Below are 23,540 nucleotides of genomic sequence, written 5' to 3'. Positions count from 1 at the left end.
AAACTTGAGCTATAGAAGTTGGACAGGAGAAAAAGAAGGAAAAAAAAAATCACCTAAACTGATTGATTTGCCTCTACTACCTATAAAAAGCCAAGAACTCTTAAAAACACCTAATTCCCAGAAGGCAATTAATGCAAAAAAGTGACAAAAGAAACATTACTTACTTCAACACAGTTACTGTAGTTTGAAGTTCATTTTATTATTGTGTTTTATGGGTGAGATTTGTTTACAGATTCAGGGTTAATGCCACTGAACTCCATCTTGACAGAGCAACAAAATAACTCCAAAACAGGCTAGAGCAATAAATATCAAACCATTCATTCTAAAATGTATAAATATAAAAGTAATTTCTGAAAATGTAGGAAAAAACAGGAATCCATTTTTCTCTTTTGGCTTTTTGTAGAGTACATTGTTGTGGTTCATCCGTATCACCTCAGATCCAGCACGATTATCTTTATGTCTTTCCCAACCACATGGGTACATGGCTGCAGAAGAAGTCAACCCATTACTCTCAGAAATCTCAGAAAAATACCCAGTAACTTCATCCATGAACTACATATGTAAAAGACCACTGAAAAGAACCTACACGGAACAAAAAATCTTAACTTTTTTCAGAGTTGGACTAACTTCTCGTTATTCCTACACTCAGTGATGAAAGAACAGAACAAAACAAAAACTCTGACCTCTCCTTTTGAGGCCTAATGCTGACATTCACAGACCCTGACAATACAGTAATTTCCAATGTCTCTCAGCATGACTTCTCTGTATTGGATCATTTTATTTTAATCTATAGGAGATGCTTCTGTATTTGAAGTGAACCTCATTGAAAAAACCCAAACACTTAATTATTCAAAGGTAAGGGCTCTTATCAGAAATGCCAGTGCTAGCTGGAAGACAGTTCTGGCTGACTGTACTGCTCAGCCACACATACACCATTATGCTACTAAAACATCAAAAGATACACCAGTTACAGAGAAATGCTCAGAGAAGCCAGGGCAAACTTTTGGCAATGAAGGAAATAGGGCTTAACCTACTTACAGCTGCACTTTAAAGCAGCTGGGATGTTTTGTCGGGGCACCAAAATTGGAGAGATGAAGTGATTAATTGCTTAAAAACTGAAGAGCTCAAGAGGAACTCCCATTTGAAAATGTGGGTTTTGCTCCTTCCGAAAGCAGGTAAAGGTGGTGACTGATAGTAACTGCCTCTGGTTAACCACCATCTGAATGGCAACTTGTAACACTCACCTCATGGCTGCTTAAGTAGTCTCCTGCTGTTTACTTTGGTCAGTGAACTAAGGGTAATGAATTAGTAAAACAGGGGGGAAATTATTAAGACATCTAATCTCAAGTTTCTGTTTTCAGCAGAACTGTGGTCAGGAGTTAGAACAGTAAAAATTGTGTTGAATTATACACTTACATTAAATAACCTAGGGTCCTTTGTATGTGGATGGAATCCCTTCTTTTTACAAGCAGAAACTTCTAGCATGCCAGCATTAGTCAGTCTGAAGATGCCAGTGCTGAAAAGCAGAACATGAAACTCCTGTTACACACTGCTCCCATAGCACTCATCCAAGGTTTCACATACAAATTGCTTTGCTTAAAAGAAGGACAACAGAAAGCTGCTTGGTGACCTTCAATACACAGGAGCCACAGCTGAGTTGGGTTTTTAAAGGCATTTTAAATCAAGGGGAATTGTATTCCTGTAAAGGAAGAGATAATGAGGGGAAGGGGACAAAAAGGATCCCAGTACTGGAGCTGTTCCTGTTAGGCAGGTTAGGCCACTGGGGGATAAGGCTGGTTCACACAGGAACAGATGCAAACTAGAAACTTATGTGTTCTGGATTGCATTTCACCCAGGGCAACTTAAAAGATAACAGCCTTTAAACCAGCTGTGTAAATGACTAGTAGGAGCACATCCTCCCCACTCTTTTGGGTAATCACACAAAGCATTAGAAAATGCACTGCTGCAACTCCTTAGGTACTGAATAAAAGGTTACAAAGCCATCCTTCTGCAAAGAGAACCTATTACCTACAGGGCAGCACCTGATCATAAAAATGTTACAGGTTAGAGCTGGTTACAGGGTATCAGCCTCAACTGTGAGAGTGGCTGGTAAGAGCAGAAATTTGGAAAGGCATGCAGGCATGCTCAGGGTTAGAAATGCTGGTGCTTGTGCCCTTGCCTCTCAGTCTGTGTTCACAGCTCTGCTACCTGAAGAGCCCATTTAGGAAGTTAGGCAGCCAGGACAGGATTCACTAAGGCAGAAGGCCAGAAGGAAAGGCTGAAGAAATGCACACTCTAAAGAATGGAGTTAGCCCTGGCAATCTGAAATGCCAGGCACACACCAAAGGAGAATCACAAATTTGTTGAGGCTGGAAGGAACTTCTGAAGACTGTCTGGTCCAGTCCCCCTGCTCTGGCAGAATCAACTTGAGCAGGCTTCTAGGACCATGTCCAGTCATGTTTTGCCTATCTCCAAGGATGCAGACTTCATGACATCTCTGGGAAAGCTGTTCCACTACAAACCTTCACATTAATATTTGCACTATTCTAGTTTTTTCCAGGTACACAGTTTGTAATTTTATTATGAAATTCAAAAATAGATCCATATTATCAAAAAAGTGAATTTACCCTTCTGCTTTGCAAACTGCAATTTTCATGTCATTCTAGAGAAATCAGTCTAACCTCCCTCCACACTCTTAAGCAGACAGAATAAAGGCAGATCTCTGGTAGGGCATTGGTAATGAGTACTCCAGAAGAATAGCTCCTGTAATTATTACTTTGTTGAGCAGAATATACAAAAAAATAAAATTTAAAACCTGAGTCTGTGGAGGGAGGAGGAGAGAAACAATACTGTGCATAGAGACTGACTGAAATGCAAGTCTAGGCTACTTACAGAAAACAAAGTCACAACACAATGTTCGTGCCCTTCCTCTGAGTTGACATGTACCCTTTGCATTTGATCAGATTTTATGACAAGAAGCATGGAAAAATACCAAAATATTACTTAAAAAATCTGAACTCACTCATTATGCTTTGGTGAACAAACAATTGCAATGGCCTCTGGCAACATTAGCTGATAAGAACAATGAGTATGGAGATCAACGCTGGATAAGAATGCAGTTTGTGTTGGATGCGTCTACAAAAAAAGGGAAAATTCAACATCATGAAATATTTCTTACAGATCAAGGTCAACATACATTTGAGAAGGAAAAATAATTTGTTACAAGTGAAAGCATCAGTACTTCCCCAGGCTGGTTTCTAAAGTTCTTCTTAGCCCAGGGTCTGTATTGTTCTACACTGTTCAACCTGGAGGCTGAAAGAAGGCTTTGCAGGATGATTTTCATGGAGGTGTGTTCACAATCAGATATACAAGAAATTTTCTGATCACGTGGGGGAAAAGGTGGAATGAAGATGCACAAGACAAATGGAAATTACTTAATTGTTGAAAATTTCTAAGAGAAAAATTAATATAAAGTTTAAACAACACAATGCACCCCTCCCTGACTTTTGAATATGGCATTAGATAGTAATAAAGTACCCTTAAATCAACATAAAAAAAAGTTGTACCAGCAAAAGTAGGCCTGTTGGGTCAACAGGATGCCTCAATTGCATTAAGGAGTTCTCTCTGGAGAACATGAGTGCTTACTTACATCACTGGAATTTGAAATCAGTAAGCAAATTTGTGTTACTCCAGTTGTTTCTTTTGTTTATTTCTTTTTTTTTCCCCACATAGAGTCAATATAGGAAAACCAGAATCTATGAGTCATACATACATGGATCCAACCCAAAGTGAGGAGATCATACTGATCCTGAATACCAAACAATTCTTCCACGTTCTCCATGTCACAGTAGTCTGGTCCTGCAGTTTGCTTTGGCACTATTACATGTGTAATAGTAAATTCATTATGAGTCTGCAAAACAAACATTGACTTAGGGTGGAACAGACTGCTTAAGGAATAAATGCTGAATCAAAATCTGAAAGATGTCAGCTAAAACAAAACAGTACAGCTCCACTGATCCCAGCTCCACTGATTCCAGTGCAGCTCTACCAACATACCATACCTAAAAACATGCCTTAGCATTTTATCATGAAAGCATACAGGGTAGTATTAGTCACAGCACAAAACTGTTGTATTGAACTGTTCTCAGTGATCAGTGTGAAAAGACTGCCCTTTAAAATAATTAAAAACACATAAAAGAGCTTTGAGAAAACAATCATGATTTTCTGTGAAACAAGACTAATACTGCTGTTCTTTCCCTTCATGCAGTTCAAATACACTTGGGATCATCTAAAATTCTTCATGCCAGCATCAGCCATGACATCTTTCCCTGCTCTCAAAGGACATTAAGTGTAATCTAGGTCAAAGAAAAAAAACAGGCTGAAAACCAAATGTTGTACAGCTTGACAGGGGGATTTCTGTTTTGTTGTGCCATTATTCATTTGATGACTCCAGTGGATTCTGGCAGTCTTTATATTTCATTGTCCTGTGACTAAACCTCACTTACCTTAGATGAATGCCAGAGAAAGTACTCGAAAAAGCCTGTATTGTACAGCATGCTGAAAAACTTGCTAGGCTTTACAGCAACAGCAGCATACTTTGAGCAGATGTTTCCCCAATAAAGCAAGCCCACAGTGCTGAAATGACCACTCAGGTTATAATATGAAGTTCATTACATGGAAGGCTAACCATTTATATCTGCTTTTGCTCTGAAATCAATACATCCCAGGATATTACAGCACTATCAAGTACGTCTTCCCCATAAAAATATGAGGGTTAAACTGTACCAGTTTTCCACAGAGAATTCCACATGTCTCTATTCCTCTTACTGTATTTGCCTCTGCCAGCAGCAGAAATTTGTGACAGAGATCCCTGGGCAAAATGACACCTCTGAGTGCTTCGGCCAATTGAGCTAACCAAGAATAAAATAAAAAAAAAGAGAGAGAGAAAGAGATATTAAAAAAGGCATTTACAGCTAACAGCTAACACAATAACACAATGAAGATCCCTAAAATAAGGAAATATACACAGTGTATTATACTATATTTACTACAAGTGGAAGGATTATACTTTCCACATCATAGGCTTCTAATGAGAATAAATCTACAGGATAAGCACTTCATCTAAATTGAAGCCACCAACCCACAAGATATGCTCATTAGCCTGTCCCTGAGGTGGCAGTCAGCTGGGACCATCTCCCAGGCCAGGGCTTTCCAGGGGGAACCACTGCAGGTTCTGCTTCTGTTCCCTTGAAGCCCATGGAAAGATTCAGAGTTTGTTCCACAGGAATACTAAATCTCAATCTCTGTATCCATCCATTGGTACTTAAATGGAAAATGTGAAACTGTGCAACTCTCCCTCTTAAAATGAAGAAACTATAAGGAACTGCTGTGCTTGCACAAACCTGTTCATGGTTATTTCAGTATGGGCATCCTCACAGTGAATAAAGACATATGCAGGTAGACAAAATAAAACAGGGGAAAAAAGAAATGTTGCACTTACTCTGAACAGCACTTAGAGTAGCTGCTGGCTTTAAGACCTGTTCCACTGGCGGTGAATGTCCAGCACAGCCAGAGGTGCCGCGCCTCTCCTTTTTCTCCAGCAGCGCCGCAGATAAGGAGCTGTTCTCCGGTACAGAAATACAAGACAGCATACTTCCATCTATCTGTTCAGACATAACCACACTCTCTTTGATTTTCTGATCTCGAGCTAGCTCTTGCTTCTTAAGTTGATCCTCAAAGAACTGAAACTGTTCCGATTCGAGCTGCTGCTGCCGCATATGTGCGATTCGTTTCTTCTCTGCCTCTATTAGCTTTTGGTGCTCCAGTTTCTTCAGAAATTCAGTTTTACATTTGTTCTGAAACATACACAACATAGTGACATTCTCAGAACACCAAAAATGCTAGGAAAAATGGAAGGAAAGGAGCAATCTAACAGTTCAATAAACCCATAAAATCCTGTCATTAAAAAGGAACTCTTTTGGAACCTGGTTACTGGACTGGAAAATACAACTATATCCCCAAAGGTAGGATGGAAACATAGCATTGATGGATGGAACAAAAAAGATGTTTCTTGGATTCTTTTCCCAAGACAAGTTTTTAAGCTATAGATCCTCTTTTCAGGGCTTCAACCTCAATTCAAATTAGAGCACATTTGGAGCCAAGGAATCTTTTCCGCTTATGGACATGAGTATCAATTTAATTTTCTTTATAAGGCGACATCAGAGCATACCAAAAACCTAATTGGATCTTTGTAGACAGTTATTAAGTAACTATGGCAGCACATGTATTTCCTAGAACACATTTGCATTACTTATTTTTAAATGACCAGCTGATTCTGGAGAAGAAATGAAAAGTCATTCCTAAGCAGCTCAGGAAATGATTAGGTTTTTGTAAAACTGGCCTTTTACTGCTTAATTTTTAAGTTTTATATGACAGAAAAATATGCATGTCAACATTTAATAAACATATAAAACTTACTTTGTGTTGCATGTATTCTTGATATTCTAAGTTATACTTTTTTAAAAGATCTCTTTTCAGTTCGTCTGTCCGTGGAAATGCAACCTCCTTCAATTTCTTTGAGGTGGGATGGGGAAAAAGATAAATAAGTTTACTTTTCACTTTTTAAAAGAGCTACCTGGAAAATAAACTCAGCTGTAACACAGATTTTTAAAAAATACAAAACAGAAAAAAACCTGCTCTTCTCACAGGAAAAAAAAAAGCAAAAGAGAAAATATACACTATATCATCAGTTTATGAAGCTTCTATAGTACATTGGTTTCAATAAATATATTGATTTACATTAGTGACACATGTGACATGGCTGCTTCTTATCTCAAGGAAAGATTAGTCCTTTTAGTAGCAGTCTGTTATCTCTGTCTTGTTTAATAGGTGTGTGATGACTAATGTTTTTGTTGTAGGCGTAATTTGTTTAAAAATGTTAAGGCCAATCCAGAGAGTTTCAGGTAGGATCACTGCATTTCTCTCTGGAACTTCCCAGTCAGAAATATGTCTGAATATGCCCATTTTTAAATGGGAAAAATAAAGGGGTTTTTTTGAAGAGATAGTTATACTTATAGCTTTCTGTCACGGACCTGGCAAAACAACATTTCTTATAAAACAGAACCAATACCCAATGCTTTCCACTTATGTGAAGGCTACTACAAAATAATTCAGAGGCTGTAGGCAAGGGAGGGAAAGTGACCATGTGCTTAATGCTACTGAGTGCCACAGGAGAAAGCCATGTTAGATGCCCTTTCTCAGTCAGGCTGTTCTCCTAGTGGAGTTCTGACCACAGTCAGAACTTTGGAATAGATTGTTTTGGTTTTAAGTAAAACATTTAACAGTAGAGAAAGCAAGCAAACATGGGGGCATGGAGTGAGAGACATTCATGGTCCTACTAGAAGTTCTCACTGGGCAGTTCCAGCTGTTTAAAGTTCAGTCTAAGGCTATACTTTAAATTTATTTGCAATTTATTTTCTAGAGGAGAAAAAAACAAAAGTAAAATTATTTTGTATGGAAGTGGAGGGAAAAAATCTGGTAAAAACTAAGTAAATAAATAATTAGTAATAAAGAAAAAAAATATACTTTACTTATTTAGCAGAGTAAGTAAATGCTGCACAGGCATCAGTAATGCCACACATTTCTCCTTCTGTTTGCAATAGTCAGTTTGGACCATTCTCCATTCACATAACTGGGACCAGAATCAAACTAAGTACTGTTAACACATGCATTTTTAATATGCAAACTTTCAGAAATAGATGTTCCTGGGCTCCCAACAACCTACCAACTTACTCAGACCATTCTTATTCATGTTTTAGATCAATAATTTAATTTCCAAAATAAAACATGCATGAGTAGTGGAGAAAAGTATCAGAAATTGAAGCTGTGATGGCTGCTATGGTTGCTCTGGGGAAAAAGAAGTTATGGCCTATATGGGCTGGAAAAAATGAAGAGGTTCTGAGCAAAACATTTCATAAATACCAGGAAACCATAACCCTACCTTAATAATATCTTGTTTTTCTGGTACTGCACATTGGTGATAGTCTCGGTGACTGGGCAGCTTTTCTACAAACAACCTAGAAAATTAAACATGCCTGTGTTTAGTCAGAAGAATATCCATAATAGTTTTCATGTTGGCAGAAAAATCAGTTTCACATAACTGTTAAACACTGAATTCCAGATGACTTGGACCAGGGTTCGACACACATGTTTAAACCAACGCATTAGGGTATGGACCTGAATGGGACACACAGAATAAGGACAGGAGATTATTTTCCACATCTGATATATTTTGGTTTCCATTAGTACTGGGTTAGGTTAAAAAAAAAGGGCTAACTAGCAGCCAGCATCTAAAAATATCCCTCAAAACTACCCTTCACTCTAGCCCATACCAGTAAATCCTGTTTCTACTCTCTTTATCTGTTCTTAGCCAAAATGCTGACTCTCCAGCGGAAGAATAGAATGCAACACTGACTGTCACTAAAGCAGGCATTTTTACCAGACCAAGCTGCACAGATAAATTATGGCAGCACTCAGGTGCAAAGAGTTTGCTACGTACAGCTGCTATCATTCTTTCAGCAATTTGCCCAATATTCACCTCCAGACCCTCTTTTTACAGAGACAGATACATTCGAAAACAGGTGGGCTAAGGAAGATTTGGTCTAGCTTTCAGAGTATGAGGAAATAAGGAGGGACGAAGGATGCTTCCTTTACAAAAATTTAAAATATGCACAGTAAAAAAACCCCAAACCTTTCTGAAGTAATAAAACAAACCAAGCAATCCTACAGCAAAACTAGCTAGGTTAAAAGTTTAAATCTGCCAGTGATATATTTTTCAGCTGTCTATTTTGAGAGTTGTAATGAAAGCTGGCCGGATTTGCTCTTTTGTGGTAAGGAGAATAATCATAAACATGCATTGTAGATTTTGCATTTATTCCTGTAAGAAACAATAAAGTATACTTAACCCTTTTGGGGAAGAAAAATAAAATGAAAGCAAGAAAACACTTCTCTCATGCTTTTTTATTATTGTGCAATATTGCCATCCTTAAGATCAGCAGATGCTCATACGGCATAACTACTAAAGGCTTAGAAATCTTATTTAAACATTGCTTTTAAAGTCAAAAATTGTATTTAACCAACATGCTGACATATAAAGAGTAATCTGGGGGCAAGAGTGCTCATGGTATGGCCTGGCAGAGTAAATTCAAACCTCTGTATGTTAGGTTAATTCATGCCTGGCAGCTCACACATGGGTAGGACAACCACATGAAAAGGTGGCAGGAAGTTTTAACAAAGCCCACGCTCAGTGTAAAATACCCACAGAGAGCAGAGCTGTTCTGCAAGAACACATTCAACGAATCTCTCCTTATCTATGGGGGTTCTCAGGGCAACTCTCCATTTCAGTCTACTCAGAATTATAAGCTGTAGCTGCTTTCTCACGTGATGAACTTGTTGTAGAAGACGAAGGCGTTCTCCAGGTTGCCCTCCTCCATGTAGACGGCGGCCATGCGCTCCATCTCCACGCCCGATCGGAAGTACCGCCGCGGGGTGATCTCCTCGTTGATGCTGATGTTGCTGCCCAGCTTGCTCAAGGCACGCACTCTCTCCTCCGGGGTCACTGAGATGTCTGTGTGGTCAGGAATAGCTACCAGCTTTCTCTGAAAAAGAACAGTCTCGTTAGCTAAGAGAATATTCCCTTTCACTTTCAGTAAGTGGTCTCAGTCAAGAAGCTCAAGGGAAATACTCAGCTAGTTTTTTCTGAAAACAGGCATTGGCTTCTCCACCTCTAGCCACAGCTGAAACATTACAACATATTTCACAGTTACATATTTCACAGTTGAAACATTACAACATATTTCTCAATTGCAAGTAATTGTGATCAAAAAGAAAAGTGATCTTATTTCCTCTGAAAACAACAATAAAAAGGATAAAATTAGGAAAATACCTGTGGAAAAATTAAGTAAATTGCTGTAGAAATTACCAAAGGCAGTATAAAGTGTGTCCTCTTTAAAATCCACACACATGAATTCTACAAGGTTCTGTCTCAAGTTACTGAAATAATTTGATGGATGTCCTGAATACTCAGACTCCTATTACATGATTTATAGCATTTGACTGCTAGAAACAGTTCAGGAAACAAAGAGCAATAAGCTCCTCTGCTGAGTCAATCTTCATTTCCAGTTTTAAAAGAGGCAGTTAAAGACTAAGAAGCATGAACTAATTACTGAAGAAGAACCACAGCTGCTTATTATGGTCATTACCTTCCTGGTAATTAATAAATTAATAAATGGCTACTGCAAGCTGTTTCCTCTCACTTTGATTAAATTTTTTACTCTTTCTATTCAAAATGCTCACTTCAACTTCTTAAAAATCTGGTTGCTGACACCCTATAAATCACACATACAGAAATATAATAAATTCCAACAAAACTGTCAGGCAGCATGCAGGAAGAGACCCATGGAGCTGAGAGCCACCACTGCTAAACAGCTCTCTTGAAATTTTTCCTAAATGACAGAGAGGTTGCTCAGCCACTGAAACATTTTTCTGTAATACATACCAATGAGCTGACAGTGAATGGTTGCTCCATGTTGTTGTCTGCCTGTAAACCAAGGAGATTGCTCTTTTCCTCCAAAGTCTCCATCTGACTGAAAGGCCAGTACCAATCCTGAGCTCAGTACTTGCCACCAGATGTCTCAGGGTTTAATAGCCCAAGGGAAACTGGAATAAAGATATGTTGATTGTGGTTGTGTGCTGGAAAAAATAAGTCATTCAGATTAGAAATATATTCAAATGTCACGTAACTTTGCATGCCAGCACCCACTCATTACTTTCGTGGCACAGTACTTACACATTTAATAATTATTTAAAACATAACAGGTATCTAGAATTTAAATTGGGAATGCATAAGGGCTTACATTGCAGTTGTGAACTAGCTGATCTGTACTAAGGTTATTTCAGCAGATTTGAACACAATAAATTATTTTTATAATTTTTATAGCAACTTAAAAACCCCCTTTTTAAGTATTAAGTGAAAAACAGAAGTCTGAGGACTTAAAATCTGTGCTTCCTTGAGCCTATATGTTTACAAACATATTTATAAAAAGTATGAATCTGGTATCTTTATTTTCTGCTAAGACTATGAGAAATAAAACTTTATACAAATTTGTATCAGTAATATAAAGCAGAAAAAATGTTTCAAACACCATGTGTTCCACCTGCACAGCTTGCTGATTTCAACACTCAAAATACAATCAACTCTGATGAGCCAGCTAATAAAAATTTCTCCTTGCAGAGCTTTGAAGAAGTAAAGAGTAAAAATGTAGATGTTGTGGTCATCAAAAAAACAACCCAAAAGGAAACTAGACCAAAACAAGGAAACCCAACTCTGACAGAGGAATGAAATACTCAAATTACACAGGAAATGTGAAAATTAGGTTTCTAATGTGTTTTTTCATTAGTGGGCTCAGTCTAAACAGATTTGATCCTGCAGGTCATAGGCTCTGCATAGGTTGCAATAAACATGCTTATGTTTTTGTAAAAACATAGAGTGGGTTCAGCAAAGATATTTTCTCAGCACACCTCTCTCCAGAGGCCAGAGGGCTCTGGGTTGAAGAAAACAACCCTAATGTGTTTTTAGATGGCTGTATTTCTCAAGTATTGATTTTTGTGTTTGTGTCTTCCTCATTTTTCTTCCAAAAAGCAATACTATCTATTAGATCAGTCCCTAATTTTAACCATTAGTGCAAATCCTTTTCAAGAAGTTTTGCTAATTAAGGTATTCAAACTGCTTGCACAATTTGTAACCAAAAAATTAGGCTTATAGATCTGAGAAAAGAACCTTAATTGTGGTTGCAGTGCTAATAAACATAGTTGTGTAAGCCATTTAATTTTATGGACATGGAGCTCTGGTGTAAATGATCACCTTGGCAGGAGAGCCTATTCATTGCCTATTCACAAACTGTAGAAAGGCCCCAGGGGACAACGATAAGGAAATATTTCTGCTTTAGCCTACTCTAAGAAACTTTCTGCTTTAGGGCTTGTTCCACCTGAAACCCTTCTTCACTGAAGCACTGCAGATCTGGAAGGCAGTGAAAGGACAGAGCTAAAAGCTTAGCCAGTGCACAATTTGTGTCAGACTTCTGGCCCTGCAGCCCAGGTTCTGAGCAGAAATAAAACCTTCAATAAGAGACTCTGCATGCATATGCTTTATAAAACTCAGGAACAAAAACCAAAAACCAAACCAACCAAACAAACAAAAAAGGACTTAAAAAGCATATATATTATAAATATTTATCCATTCACTTATCCATCACTTGAGAATTTTAAATTTTATTTCCCCTAGAAGCATCTGGGACAGCTGAAATACTTGAACGGAAGAATGGGTTTGGTCTAAAGTATGCATCCAAGTATAACAAACTGCAAAATGTTCTAGTCACTCATGTACATTTTAAAAAAATTGTAAAGCTGCAGAAATGTATTTCTCTCCAATTTCTTATTTCATCTAGCAGCTTCTGGCAAGAAAGCTTTTCTTAGCAGTTTTTCATTCTGCTTTCAAGGTTTTCTCCCTTAACAGTCCTTCTGCAAAGCCTAGAGAGGAAATGGACACTAAGGACAATGCTCATGAGATGCTTCCCACTGAAGACATGGAATATGGATCAAAAGCTTCCTTCAGCTGTTACCACTCTTTGGAGACCTTTCAGTCTAGCTGGTAGGCAAGTGCAAAAAAGTTACTGCAAGTGGCAAACACAGGAGCCACTAATTAGGGGTTTGGTTGTTTTTTCTGGTGCCAGTACTCCCAAAGAGGTCTTTGTTAAAGAAGCCTATGGTATTCCCCCATCAAAATCTCTTTGGAAAAGCCACAGGAAGACATCATGGAACCCCTTACTTGCAAATATTTCTCAACTTGACTAGCTCTAAGAATATTAAAGCTATAAACGTAATTCAGTGAACTTTAAACCCAAAGAAGCATTAGTTATAATAATTTTTTAAGTGTAATACCAGGTATTTTAAACAGGAGACATCTGGTAATAGCAGAAACTCACACTTCCTCAAAATGGTGTCAGAGCCTGGAAAGGATGAAGAAGCTCTGCCACAGACATAAGACATGTCACAGTGCAAGAGCTTAGCAGAAGAAAGTCTGCAAATAAAAGAAGAAACTGTCTTTTTAAATTTAGTTTCAGGAACACACTAAAAACGAGACACTGTCACTAAAGAAGAAACACTAAGATGAATTTGTATCCCTTTTACAAAAATGTCAGATTCAAATACATTCACTGTTACAGGTGGCAGTGTAACTTAAGAAAAAAGGAACCCCTATAAAGATTGTGGGCTGACTTATGACTGCACTCCAATATATTATCCTTAACATGTGGACACACTGGCAGAATTATGAATGATTAAAATGCTGAGAGTTAAGCTTTACTGAAAACACCACCTGAGGCATGTCTGCCAGGTGTCTGGAATGCCTCTGTGCATAATGCTCCTCATGCACAGCTTCACAGCCACCTTTGGCTGCTCCAAGGGCACGGCACTGCCAAGGGGCTCCCCTCACCCTCACCATCCTCTTTGTGCTCTCACCTTGCTGCCTCCACTGACTTCAAGGCAAGTTGTAGCTGATCCAAATTAAAATTATATGGACTTTTACATTCCTTCTCCAAATCAAAATGCAAAGGAGCAGGCAGAACCATGAAGCCAGCAAAGCAGAGAGGTTTGTCACTTTCTGAGGCAGTGCTGTCCTAGATTGACATGAGCTGGCTTTGAAAGGGCACCCTAAGAGTTTGTATAGTTCCTAGAAAAATTGCCCAGGTCTGGCAAGTGACTCTTTTCCAGAAATATATTTCACTTTACAAGAGTAAAGATAAATTCAAATACCAAATCTTTCTGTATAGCTGAAACTAAATTATACTCAAACATACAAAATACTTATGCTAATACAGTGAACTACACTCCAAGCTCAACCACAGGGGATAAACACCAATGCTAGCTTGGAGCTGTCTTAGTCTATTATACTCTAAAGTGCTCAAAACTCCAAGAGTAAAGATGCATTTTCCTACTTCACTATTTCAGGCATTCCAGTTAATTTAGATGGACTTAATATTTGTTTGAGGAGAAATGCCAGGACATTTAGCATTCAAATGAAGTTTTCTTCTGATTATGAGTCTTCTCATAATTATTACCAGATAATAATAATAATAATCTAACATCTATCCAATGGTTAAGAAACTTTTCTTGATTTCATTGGGAATAGCACTTTTCATCAAATCCCATTTCCTCCTCAAAAGGCATTTGTTTTCCCATATGTCCCATCTTATTATTTTATGTATTATTCCTTGAAAAATCCAGGTTTATTAAATCAAAGCCATTCAGCCACAAGAAAACAGAGCAAACTGAGAAAAACAGCATTTTAAATGGCATTGAAAGTGATTCCTTCTGTTCAGGAGAATAAGCATGGTACCAAGAAGCAGGGAAGTGAAAAGCAGAGAGAGCAATTTTAAGTGAAAGCACATGCCAAGAGTAGTACATGAAGACAGAAGAAGCATATCGAGTACCTCAGGAGCAGGCTCACGAGACAGAGGCGGTGTGAGAAGATCTGGGGAATGCATGCACAAACAAACCCTCCTGAGAGCTGCAATACCCCAATCCACCACGAATTCCCCAACGCCCTCCCAGCTTGCTGCACGCCTGCATGTCAGACAGGTGCCAGGCTGGCTGGAGGTGGCCAAGCGAGGCACCCTGGCTGTGCTCAGGGCCCGACAGGCACGGCCCTGCTGGCTTTCCCCGTGACACAAGGGTGGGGTGGCAGTGAGAGGTGACACACACGGCTGCACAGCTGCGGTGCTGCTGGAGCTGCGCGGCTGGCGTCGGCAATGCCTGCAGCACAGCAGCCAGGGCACAGCCTGGCACAAGGAGCGTGTCTCCTCGCCTTGCTGGGACAGACCTGAAATGCCCTTCCCTGATAGAACCTGGCTCTGGGAGATGACTGTCCCGGCCAAGCCAGGGACACCAAGCAGGACCACGCTCTGCCCAAGGATGCCCACAGGGACTGTGGCAGCCCAGAGGGGCTGTGCTGCTCCAGCTCTCCAGAGAGGACACAGAGAGAAGGTCAGGGTGTCAGGCCCTACCAGAAACTGACTGCAGAGTGCTAGCATTGAATTTCAACTCCTTGTTGTCATCTGGAGGCTGCTTTCCCCTCTCCAGTCTTTAGAAGAGGTTGAATGAGCAATGTTGCTTGTTCTTGAGAGGTTCCAAGAAATGTTGAATGAGCATTTGGATTTTTATGTATGTGTAAAACTATATGTATTTTAATATTACTTATGCAAGTAACTGAGTAACTTGCATAAGTAATATTAAAATACATATAGTTTTCCCTTTGTAACATTAGCAACTTTGAAACATTTGAAACTTGGAAAGATTTTCCTCTTTGTAATATGTTTTTAAATTTTAAGGAACTAATCATAACACGGACTGTACTGCTGCCAGTTAAACTTATCAATATTCTGATTATTTATCTTCTGAAAAAAATTTTCATTAAAGAGATCACTGGCAAAGTTTTCCAAAGCACTTTCTTCATTCAAAGATTACGTTAAAAATAATCTATGCAATGATTTATTCTCTGAATATTTTTAATATTTATATTACTATTTTAATATTCCAGAAATACTCATCCTTTTGTTTGATATTTTTGTGGAATGTAAAGCCTAGATGAGGTTCCCACCAAAATCATTTACTTCACTCCACTGGGAACAGGATTCTTAAAGTATATCTAGAAATATTTGCTAATATAGAAGCTAAAATGTAGTATAGTTCTACTTTTTGAAGCTGCTCTTGAGAGAACTGTTCTGCAGCCATCCCATGGCAAGAAAAAGCTTACTTTAATATTTAAGTTAACACAATCATACTTCATGTCACTATACTAGGAAGTGTGATGATCACAGAATCCGAGAATAAAGATGCATGTCAAACCATAAGGAGGTCAGTTCTCATTAAAATAGCCAAATTAGCAAGTGCAGATAACACCTTTCAATTACCCATAATGGAACGAAGTTGTCTCAGCAAAGTTTAAATAGGTCACACCAGCAACTGCCAGATGAAGGTAAAGGCCCATTTCATGCCAATAAGTCACCCATGAAGCAGATAATTAAATTCTGTACTTGGAAGTGGGTACTCAAGTGAATTTGGTGAAAAACAGGTTAGAAATACAGGCACCTATCTCATTCAGCTCTTTTTGAAATTCCAGGCCCTGTATTGGCACAGCACATAATTATTTATATACACACACTTAGGTTTGATATATATAAGTATGCTAAATACCAGCCTAAATAGCAAACTGCCTTCTGTTGGTTCTCTCCAAAAAGAAACAGCATATTCATCTGTCAACATGCTTTTTGTAACAAGCATTCATCAGCACAGCAAGTGATTCAGCTGGTATAGTAAGCAGTCTCTTCTGGAAAAAACCCCAACAAAGCACTGAATGCCATGGCAAGACGATTCTCTTGTGCAGAGGAAATACCCAATCCACAAAACTCAACAGAATGGCCTTTCAATGAAAGGAATCACTGCGAGGAGCTAGTTCCTGAAAACCCTGTGCCTTTCAATGGAGAAGTTGCTCTTCACAGCTACCACTAAGCTCAGCTCTAGAAAAGCCCATCTCAGTAACAGCTCATAGTTTGACAGTGCTCCTTAGCTCCACAGCCCCATTTAAACAGCAGTTCCAAGACCACCTCCCAAGCTCCACTAACTGCCAGAAGCAGCGGCTGAGTTATACAACCATCTCTCCTAGAAGTGGGTCAAGAACATTTCCTCTTTCTCACAGGTGAAGGAGCAGTGCCTCCCGTGCCCCAGCACACTGCCCAGAGGCCTCTCTGCCAACTGTGTCAGTGCAGGATTGACAGTAGCACCTTCACCTGCTTGGGTGCTGAGGGAGAAATCACAGGCAGGGAAGATCCTCCATGCACAGGTCTGCCAAACCCAAGCCTTGCTTATATGCTTAGACCACTCAATGCTGTACCTTGCACCACAAAACTGAGCTTTATTTTCATCTAAAAAAAGAATGGGTGACACAAGGGTCTGTTTTCCCACTTCAAAATGAAGTTTGAATTAATTGTCTGAAGACTGTTATAGTTGTTCTGCAAATATTTGAACTACTGCAATAAGCCATTGTAGTTTCTTGACTATCAAGTGCTTTATACCTGTTTTTAATCTTGGCAGAGATACAAACATTACTGCATCAAGAATCAAATTAGATTGCTACTGGGTCTGCTAAGACTCTGATAAACCACTGCAATATGCAGATAATGTCCAACATGGCACATGCAAGAAACTGACTTCTGCTCCCTACAGAGCATGTGAGTGCAGAGCCTACAGGCTTCTCTCTCCTATTCCTTCAAAGCACAGAGCAGACCTCTGACTGTCAGCTATTTTCTCATTAATTTTTATGCAGGCTGTTTTGAAATCAACATCTAGTATGGCTGTGCTACTACAGCATAACCCTATGCATTTTGAGCTGTACACATAGATGACAGCTTGCTACCAGATTTATTAACAAGCTCTGTCTTCAATGATATTAGTGACCTTTAAGAGAATGTCCTCAAAAACAGACTGGAAATATTAAACATTCAATCATGCATTCCTAAACTGAGAGTTCTTTCTCTTGTGGATTCTTGTGTTAAAACAAAACACAATCCCTCCTCCCCACTCCTTTCTTTAGTGACACCATTCAGTTTTAGCAAAAAAGCATTTTTAACATGATGGATAAATATCAACCATGGTAGAATGTCTTGGATTACAAGCAAAATCTTTCTTAGGCAGTCAGTGAAATATTACTTATGCAACACAGAACAGCATCTTTCCAGTGACCCACTAAAAGGACGTTCTGGACATGATGTGGAAAAACAGTGCCATTTCCTTCCTTTGGGAAATCCACAACAATCCCCCAAGAAAATTGCACCAGGGCACAGTAACCCAGAAGAGGACAGAAGTACAAGAAAGAGCTGGTTTTCTACAATTTGCCCTTTGATGATTCAACTAAAACACTGAAAAAAGGAGATACTTGCAATCCATTACATCAGTGATAAAACTAACTTCCACCACGAAGACAAGAAGCTGTGTTGCTAAGGGAAACAAATGACAGGTTAAAATCAACACAGAGGCCTGCAACTTCACAGCCTTCCAAGAAACTAAGAGAGCATGCTGCCTTGCAAAGCCTTAGGTTTCACTGATTTTCTCTATCTGTATCCCTATTTATTTAAGGGACAAGGTCCCACTAGGCTAGAGGGGTTAAGAATCATCTTGTTCTTCCTATAAAATGCAATGATTTTTTTTTTTGGCAAAATATATCCTACCTAAATTTAGAACACTTGAGACTCCATAGCGTCTAATAAGGACACTTGTTGATTAAGTAACTGGTTGCAGCAATCAATTTCTGTTTCTATCAGAAGATACATTTTTATGCTGTCTTACTTTCTATAGTTCAAAATATAGGGGACAAAATAAAAGTGAGCCAAATTTATTTGACATTTCTGACATGCAAATTCACAGTTTATTTGAAGCCTATTAAAGTGCCTGTAAAGAATGAAGCTTGTTTTTTTGGCCTCAAATCTAGAAAAAATAATTTGAGGCATTAGTTCAAAGGATTCTGACTGTTTGGACACAAATGGTTAAGTAAAGAAGGGTAAGAAATGGATAGTGAGATTACCTACAGGATAAAGTGTGATCAATCACTATGAACAATGACATTTTATCTGGCATGATTCTGCTGTACAATGTTTACAGTAAAATAACACAGTTAGTTGATTTCATAAGGAAATCTTTGGCCTTCTCCCCATTCTAGATGATTCAGATAAAACATGCTATGAGCAAAAAACAACCCAGGGAAAACAAGAGGAATGTCTGGTTCTATGAGAAGAATTCTGTGAGCTTTAGATTGCTTGTTCTACTTGGATAGTTACAATATTTAATTTCTCTCACTTAAGCTTCTAAGATTGACAGTGTTAAGCACATGTTTTATAGCAGCACTGGCTGTAACACAGCTCACAGGGCTGCTTGACAGTCAGCTGAATTATCCAGAATATCAAAGCTGAGCACGATGATTTCTGGTTAACATTTTGTACCCCTGCAGGCCAACAGCTTCATCCCAGTGCAGCTACCCACAGTCTACTTTTGAGCCTTTCAAATTATTTGCTTTTCCCCTCAGGATGAGCCCATTGATCTTTGCAGCCTATACAAGCTCCTTTTTATGTCAACATCGAGCATTAGATGTCTCTGAAGGGTTTTTGACAGCGGTTCAGAGATGCTAAAAGAGGAAGATGCTTCCTACGTTGATTGTGTGGAGAGCCCACAGCTTCCATAGCGCAATTCCGTATGTTGTGTGCTGAATGTGACTCATCCAGAGCTGCCAGGAGGAAGTGGTAGGCAGAGGGTTGTGTCTGAGGAGCTGCCTGACTCACAGCACTTCTGAGAGGCATCAGCACCTGGGCAAGATTGACAAGGCTGGATTTTTATAATAGGAATTTCTCCGCAACGACAGTACTAAGCCACTGCACAAGGATTGCTCAGGAACTGCACGAGCAAGATAATTTTCTTTCAGGGACTGATACTTCTATTTATAATGGAAAGCATGACCAGAAAATATGTGTCCTGGCATGACAATCTAAACGTTCTAATTTTATAAAAATTGTATAGACAAAGACTTCCTTTACATGGCAGCAAACTAATTTTCAGAACACAAACTGGAAGTGCAACATTTGGTGCAGAAATAAAATTTCAGGAGTCTGATAAAACCAGAAAAAAGCATTATTCATACACGTCCAGCAAACAGAAACCAAAAACTTAGTTTTATACGGTATTTGTTCAGTGCCTTCATGCACAAGTCACCTTGCCATTCCCTCAGCAGCTGAAGATTTTACAATATGCCTCACCTTGAGCTATACTCTTCCTGATCCTGGTGATTAACTTCCAGGAAAAGCCTTAAGGCCTAACCTTCAGCATGTTTAATGCACATAAAGAAAACCACACAAGAAATGCCTTCGCAGCGTCTGCACAGCAATATCAAATAATACAAATGACTGCAGGATTGATCAAAACAATTTTTAAACATAATGCTACAAAATATCCCCCTGCACTTACAACCATTTAAAAAACTGTACACACACACCCACACAAGGACCCCCAACTATGAAATTGGTACCTACAGAATTACACAGAATTTGGGATGAATCCTTCCTGCACTCCTGTAATCTGTGAAACTCCAGACTTGTAAACACTGGCCTTTGGTTTAGCTATCCAAACATTTAGCACTTAGGCGTGCAATATACCAGCTGCAATGCATTTAGTACAGGAGAAAACTCATCTGTTTCAGAGTATACTGCCTGAGCAGCACCCACAACAACAAACCTGGGCTCCACTCTCCTGGGAATATTCAATGAAGTTCTGGGTCTATATCCTATTTTCTACGACTTGGTTGCCTAATGCAAATCTACAATTTATGCTAACTACAGTTTTGGATAGTAATTCACTGAAGCTTGCAATGAGAAGAAACCTCACTTCTGTGCAGACAGAACTTTCTCAAAGCTGGTCTTCACCTGGGGAATGAATGTCCTGGGAAGTACAGTGTCTCCAAGATGTCATAAGCTCTCTACTTCCCATTCTCAGTAGAAGGTGGGGGTTTTCCTGCCCATGACTTCTCAGAGCATTCAGAACCATGTGCATATTAAACACAAATAATTCCAGCTCAAGAGGAATTCCCCCAGAAGAGACTTTTTGGCATCCTCCTGAAACCCGGGCAGCATGCACAAGAGCGATACGTTCCTCAGTGCACTTCAGAAGGACACCTGAGATCCTACAGAGGTCAAAAGGAGGCAGGTACAAAACCAAGTATATGAACAGAAAAAGCTCATCAGAGAGTTACAGATGCTCAGCAGCCACAATTTCTACTGGTTTAGATTCTTTCACTTTCTGTTCCGATGACCACCTTTCACATACATACGGAAATAATTTAAAGCCAGAACATTGTTATCAGTTTGATTTGTCTCTGGCACATGGCAACATTCCGGACTCCCACCCCACCATCACCAGCTCTTTGCGTAGAGCGGAGTCAGCAGGTTCAGCCGGCCGGGCTTGCTGCCCGCCGCCCCCGCACAGCCCCCGAGCCCCCGCACAGCCCCCGCCGCTCCCACGCCCGCCAGCCGCTCCCCGGCCCCGCCGCTCCCGCCCGGAGCCGCTCCCGCCGGAGTTCCGCCCTGCCCGGAGGAGGGCTGTATCCGAGAGGCCTCCGCGGGTCCGCACCTGACACCGGGGCGGAGACGGGACGCTGGCCGGGCCGAGGAGCGGATGGAGCGGGTACCGGCCCCCGCTGCCACGGCCCCGGAAGGGGTACCGGCCCTTGCCGCTGTGCCCGCAGGGGCCGCTGGCGCAGAGCAGCGGGATGGAGGCGGAGGCAGCGCCTCGCCGCTCCGCTCCCGCAGCGGGCAGGGCGATGCTGCTTACCGGCTCTCGCACCCGTGCGAGCGGTGGCTGCCGTGAACAAAGCGCGGGCGGGGGGAGGCAGGAGCGCCGGGGCGGCCTGGGCCTCCTCCTGCTCCTCTCTCTCTGCTTCCTCCTCCCGTCTCGCCTCGCCTCGCCTCCCCTCGCCGGGACGCGGAGCCCCGGGCGCCCTGCGCGGGAGCGGCCCCGGGCGGGCGGGCAGGTGGCGGCGGGGACCGAGCGCCCTGCGCCGCCGCAGCCGGGCCGTGTCACCGTGCGGGGCGAAGGGAGGAGCCTGCGCCGCGCCGGGCGAGCGAGCGGCGGGGCCGCGTCCCGCTCCGCGCTGCGGGGTCCGGCCGCCACAGCCCCGCAGCTGCGGGGGGCGAGGGGCAGCGGGAGTGCCGTGCGTGAGCGGCGGCGGGCGCGGGCAGAGGGTGCTGGGGTGCAGCACGGTCCGTGCGCACCTGGGATGCGTCCTCTCCGCATTCCCCACGGTCCCGGGGTCAGCCCGGCCATCATTAAGTCAGTCTTTATCTGCTTGGGTACCGGAGGGTATGCACACCTCACCTGGAGTCTCCCGAACTTTGGGAAGGGCTAACTCGGGAAACAATGTTAGCAGCGTTGCGGAGGAAGCTGTGGGTAAGGAGGAAAAGGACGAAAGATAACTGAACATGTGGTTGTCAGTGTGAGGCAGCTGAATCTGGGAAGAGGCATGCTGGACAGGAGGGCCTTCCTCCTCTAAAGCAGAGGAGGTAGGCAGGGTTTCTGAGGAGGCAGGGCAATGCTGTGGGCCGGCCTAGATCTCTGCTGGCAGTGTTCAGCCAATGCACCAGTTAATCACTCTGTGATAAGTTTGGATGATCTTTATGTTGTCTTTGTGCTGAAGTGGGTCGGCAGGTATTGATCACAGTGATGCCTTTCCTTTACCTCAAACCTGAACATGGAAGTCTAGACATGGTCTAAAATACTTGTATTTAGCTCATCCTGCGCCCCCAAACACAGTATTGTAATTTTCCTTCCCTCCTTTCATTGTGAGGCTGTTCTGGCTGCTTGGCTTCCCAGCCTTGAAGTGCCCCTCTTGGTGTCAGTCTTGGTCCTGACTTTAAGAACAGGAGGCACTGATTTGGGCAAGTAACAAAAATCCAGTATGTTCAAACACCTACCTTGTTATCTTGGGTTCTGCTGAGAGAGTTGTGAAACAGAGGCTCCAGTCTATGCCATGGAGGGTTTTCAGTACAACTGTTGAATTAATCCTATCCTGAAGCAGCCGTGGAAAGGACACTTTCGGTGCTGCAAGGATTTTGTCTGGATAGCTAATGGTTTTCCAGGGGGAAGCGTAAAGAATGGCTATTCCTGTTGTCCAGACCCTGTGCATTCAAGAAATGCATTTCTGATGGATGGCAATAAGAAGATAAAATTTTCTTGCAGGAAACTTTGGTAAATGGAGAGGCTATCAGATGGGTATTTGGAAATTGTCTTCTGTTAGAAAAACTGGCAATCCTTTCTAAAACTCAGAGGTGAACTTAGGCTGAACATTAGACTGATTTAGGTGTTCAGTATTGAAGACACTGCGCATGGTGCTCTTTCCCAAGAACTGTTGGTCACTGAACTGAATGTTTCCCTATAACCTCTTGCAGGATGTGTCTGTGGCTGGTTCTTCCTCTATAGCATGGGAAGATAGTCTAGAAAAGACTGAACTTGATGTCCTGGGGCAGCTGCTGCCAGGATGAGTAAACTTAATCTCAGACCAGTGTCCACACAACCAGATTTTGAGGAACTGCTAGATCCACCTTCCTTCACTTCCCTGAAAGGGCAGTGTGTCCCCACTGCTTTCTTCAGTTGCACAGAGCCATGTGCTCTGCTTCATGGAGATTCAGTTCTAGTTCATGGTTAGCCCTGACTTTGCAGCAGGGAAAATGCACCACTGGTGAGGGTGGAAGGAGTTCAGTGCTGTGATTCTGTTTTTCCCACCCTTCCATTGTACATTTTGTGCAGAGTCACACTATCAGGTTCATTCCATGCACCTTGTCTGAGTGCTGGGTGGTGCTGCAGAAGTGTGAATGAGAGCAGAGCTGAAGGGCTTT

At 41.2% G+C, this 23,540-nt stretch overlaps 1 protein-coding gene across 6 annotated transcripts; it reads right to left on the bottom strand.

Annotated features, from left to right (window-relative positions):
- Positions 1-178: 178 nt before the first annotated feature.
- On the bottom strand, positions 179-22,179 carry STAMBPL1 (STAM binding protein like 1). 6 transcript variants are annotated; one of them, XM_059851555.1, is made up of 12 exons: positions 21,481-21,691; positions 20,577-20,833; positions 10,556-10,749; positions 9,439-9,656; positions 8,000-8,075; positions 6,478-6,573; positions 5,501-5,855; positions 4,786-4,910; positions 3,773-3,910; positions 3,023-3,135; positions 1,417-1,516; positions 179-485 (listed from the first exon to the last, which is right to left on the bottom strand). In XM_059851555.1, exons 3-12 carry the CDS (start codon positions 10,637-10,639, stop codon positions 429-431), a joined length of 1,362 nt encoding a protein of 453 aa, XP_059707538.1. In that variant the 5' UTR covers positions 10,640-10,749; positions 20,577-20,833; positions 21,481-21,691; the 3' UTR covers positions 179-428. The 6 variants fall into 6 exon arrangements, with proteins under 6 accessions (XP_059707538.1, XP_059707540.1, XP_059707539.1 ...); XM_059851557.1 differs by having other exon boundaries at positions 10,556-10,716; XM_059851556.1 differs by lacking the exons at positions 20,577-20,833; positions 21,481-21,691 and adding an exon at positions 22,024-22,179.
- Positions 22,180-23,540: the final 1,361 nt, after the last annotated feature.

Source organism: Haemorhous mexicanus, chromosome 7 (assembly GCF_027477595.1).
Source record: "Haemorhous mexicanus isolate bHaeMex1 chromosome 7, bHaeMex1.pri, whole genome shotgun sequence".
Taxonomy (NCBI): domain Eukaryota; kingdom Metazoa; phylum Chordata; class Aves; order Passeriformes; family Fringillidae; genus Haemorhous; species Haemorhous mexicanus.
This window is presented reverse-complemented; position numbering and strand designations above follow the sequence as displayed.

Bases quoted from the DNA above. Each gene is read 5' to 3' on its own strand.
- STAMBPL1 (XM_059851556.1), bottom strand. From the start codon at position 10,639: ATGGAGACTTTGGAGGAAAAGAGCAATCTCCTTGGTTTACAGGCAGAC. The intron at 3,911-4,785 runs GTACAGTTTAAC...TTTGTTTTGCAG, and splicing joins GAATTCTCTGTGGAAAACTG to ACTCATAATGAATTTACTAT. The intron at 3,136-3,772 runs GTATGTATGACT...CTTTTTTTGTAG, and splicing joins TCACTTTGGGTTGGATCCAT to ACGCATCCAACACAAACTGC.